At 43.8% G+C, this 3058-nt stretch overlaps 2 protein-coding genes across 3 annotated transcripts in view; one reads left to right on the plus strand and one right to left on the minus strand.

Moving 5' to 3' along the window:
• Positions 1-630, plus strand: part of LOC104810455 — a 2474-nt gene extending 1844 nt beyond the window's left edge. Inside the window, exon 2 of one of the 2 annotated variants that reach the window (XM_010536766.2) lies at positions 14-630. In XM_010536766.2, coding sequence (XP_010535068.1) covers positions 14-348 — 335 coding nt within the window. In that variant the 3' untranslated portion in view covers positions 349-630. Of the gene's footprint in view, positions 1-8 lie in introns of both variants that reach the window. The other variant, XM_010536768.2, reaches the window with a different exon arrangement.
• Positions 631-999: 369 nt separating this feature from the next.
• LOC104810456 overlaps positions 1000-3058 on the minus strand; it is a 2446-nt gene continuing 387 nt past the window's right edge. The window contains exons 2-5 of the mRNA XM_010536769.1: positions 2825-3058; positions 2404-2625; positions 1465-1490; positions 1000-1359 (exon numbers count right to left, since the gene is read on the minus strand). Coding sequence (XP_010535071.1) covers positions 1167-1359; positions 1465-1490; positions 2404-2625; positions 2825-3058 — 675 coding nt within the window. The 3' untranslated portion in view covers positions 1000-1166. The remainder of the gene's footprint in view (positions 1360-1464; positions 1491-2403; positions 2626-2824) is intronic.

Below are 3058 nucleotides of genomic sequence, written 5' to 3' on the forward strand. Positions count from 1 at the left end.
CCAAAGAGGCGACCCGCCCCCGCCGCCGAGTCCCTTACGTCTTCTCGCCGGCGCTCTACCGATAAACCCGTAGTGAACCCGGTGCTGTTGCAGCCACCGCGGTCGTCCTGCTCGTACCCGGCGGCTCCTCCGGCGATTGTATCGGCGGTGAAGGCGACGGCGGAGGAGCATAAATTCGCCGGAGCTTCTAACAAGGCGTACGAGCCGCCGGTTCTTCCACGGTGCAAGTCGGAGCCGAGGAGATCAGCGTCAAAGCTTGCGCCGGAGGCTTGTTTCTGGAAGAATCGGAAGCTCGAGCCTCATCCTCCGGCCACCGTAGGAGTCGGCGCGGCCGGAGTAGGGTTCTAGAACCGAAATTTAAAAAAAATCTGAGGTGAAATGGTAATTTTCAATTTAATGCATATCCTTGTTTGTAAATTTTGTTTTCATGGTTACTTCTTCTTCTAGGGTTTGCCATAATTCTTTTTTTGGAATTTTCTGCATTGTTTTCTTGATCTGGTTTATTGTCGAATTTTGTCTGTCAGTCGAATGTCCTTTTCTTTTTTCTGTAGAATAGCAATAATAAAAGGATAATCGCGTTTAGTACTCGACCAAAATGCAATAAATAAACGGTCCACGTTTTCGAAATTAGATGAGAGGATAGTGTGATCCAAATGTTGTTTATACTTTGCCTCTATTTTAATATATTCTATTTCTTGATCTGCTCCAAGTCTGCCGACCAAACTCGAATTTTGAATGTTAGATTGTCGCCGTTCTCGAACCTGTAACCCTCCATGAATAGACGAATAACCCATTTCTGAATGCCTAACTCCAAAACACCATGACCATTTCGTTCGGATTATATTCAGATTTGATTATTTCAATCTATAGAAATCTATAACCATATTAAATTCAATTATGTTTTGGTCCGAATTCAATTTTTTTATTTATAAAAATACCCATTTTAAAAAATCAATTCAACCGGATTTATTTTTTTCCGTTTTAAAAAAATTATAATCATGTGGTTCAAAGACTACTTATTATTAACCAAATTGGCCATCCCTAGATACAACCGATCATTGCTACAAGAAAATAGAGACAAGTTTGTCAATACAAAACGAATAATGTGGAATCAAAATCCATGAGTAAACATACCAAGATTTCACAAGCTAAATAAATCACCAGGACTACTTTTGGTCTTGGCTGTTGCTATTGACCTCACTGTTATCTGGCTCCGCCGAGCCTTCTTCTTTGGGCTCCATGGCTTCGCCGTCATCTCCCATGGAGTTGAAAGCGAGTTGACCCGAGTATAGGAACAGTCCGACCGCATTCACCCCGAAAACAAATGTCGCAAGATAGCACAACCCGTTGATGATCGTCCTGCACAAATCCAAAATCCCGCCTTTTAACGTTTAGGCGGCGAGAAATAGCGAGAGAATTTACTCGAAAGAATGAGCAGAGGTACCGTAACATGCTCTCACGTACCTTACGGTTATTGTGATTTGCCTAACCTGCGGGACATAAACCACAAAAGGCTGCTTAGAAAGATTCGAGTTTCGGGTAACCCACCGATTGTTGTCCCGACGAATTACCCACTTATCTATGGTTGAATTTGGATTCTGGTATCCTAAGATTATGAGGATGGATGCAGATCTAAACCCTAGGATGGTTTAATGAAGCTTTAATTTCCAGTTTTTGAGCCCGAGTGCCCGAAAGAAAAGATAGCGGGGCCCGACCGATGCATTTAGGAAGCATGATTTTCAAGTAATGGTGTGATAACAGAAAACATGAAATAGACTCGGCCCGCAACGGTTCTTGATGACACCAATAAAAAGATCTAAAGAAACATGTCGGCAAAAACCTAGTGGAGAGATTTGGACAACAGTTGGTTTTTTCACATCAACAAAAACAAGATGACATCTGCAGACCAATGGCAGGTATTCTGCTGTCTGGAATCAAGACAACATATTTTCAGACTAGAGAGCAATCACACCAAAAGTGGGAACAAAACCGAACTAGATATACACGAAAAGCTTTTTCTGATCAGTTTTCTTGTTTCGAGTTCTAATATTTACCCGTGAATTCAATTCAGAACGAACAAAACGAGGTTCAAAAACTGATTCAGCCTCAACCCAAGAAAGGATATGATATCATACATATCCTTTCTTGATTGGTATCATATCCAAGAACGACCAAAGAGAGGTTCATAAGCCGATTCAGCCTCAACCCAAGAAGGGTTTGATCAATTCTCATCTATCACTCACTTTCCCACCACAGCTACTCAATTGGGTATGACACAAATCAAGAAAAACGCCGATTACTTAGGCAAGAACCTACCTATTTGTAAGAGGAAGCTTCCAAAGATTAAGCATATTATATGACTAATTCTCCAGACTGTGTTCCAGTGAGAGGAGGGAAACAAACCGAGTAATTATCGGAGATAGTTTGGCGATTCAGGGCGGCTTCTATGGTGGTAGCAAACTTGTAGAGAATGAGAGCTATAACACCAGCTGCAATGGCGCCCAGAAAAGCCTGAGCTGCTGACGGAGGCGACTTCTTCGCTTCAATTGGAGCTGACCCCATCGTTTTCAATCTCTCCATTGCTTCTTCCTTCACTGTTTTCTGCGCCCCAGAAGACCTGAATTTCTACAATTCAATACCAGATTTCACTTTTCCTCACTGATTCGTCCGGAATTCAAAGAGGATTACATAAACGCAGATGATTCAAATCGAAATCCGGAGTTCCTAATCATGCAAACCATATCAATCAGAGTCCTAGTTCACCAAATTCCCCAGTTCCATCATAACAGAATTAGGGCCTATCGAGAGGCGGAAGAGCATTTACCAGCTCTTTAGCCCGTTTAGCTCGCCGACGAAGCGAGCGGAAGAGGAAGATGGAGATGGAGCCGGTGAGGAGGACGCTAGTGGCGACCTGGAGAGGAGTGGGGTTATCAGTGGTGGCGAAAATGGAGTTGGAGGACGAAAACGGCGACGAAGACGGCGGTGGGAGCTCTATCGGACCGTCTTCCTCCTCCGCCGCATCGGAGATTTCTCCGACCGGGTCGGGTCGGGTCCGGGG

The sequence above is a fragment of the Tarenaya hassleriana genome, unplaced genomic scaffold (genome assembly GCF_000463585.1).
Source record: "Tarenaya hassleriana unplaced genomic scaffold, ASM46358v1 Cleome18, whole genome shotgun sequence".
Classification (NCBI taxonomy): Eukaryota; Viridiplantae; Streptophyta; class Magnoliopsida; order Brassicales; family Cleomaceae; genus Tarenaya; species Tarenaya hassleriana.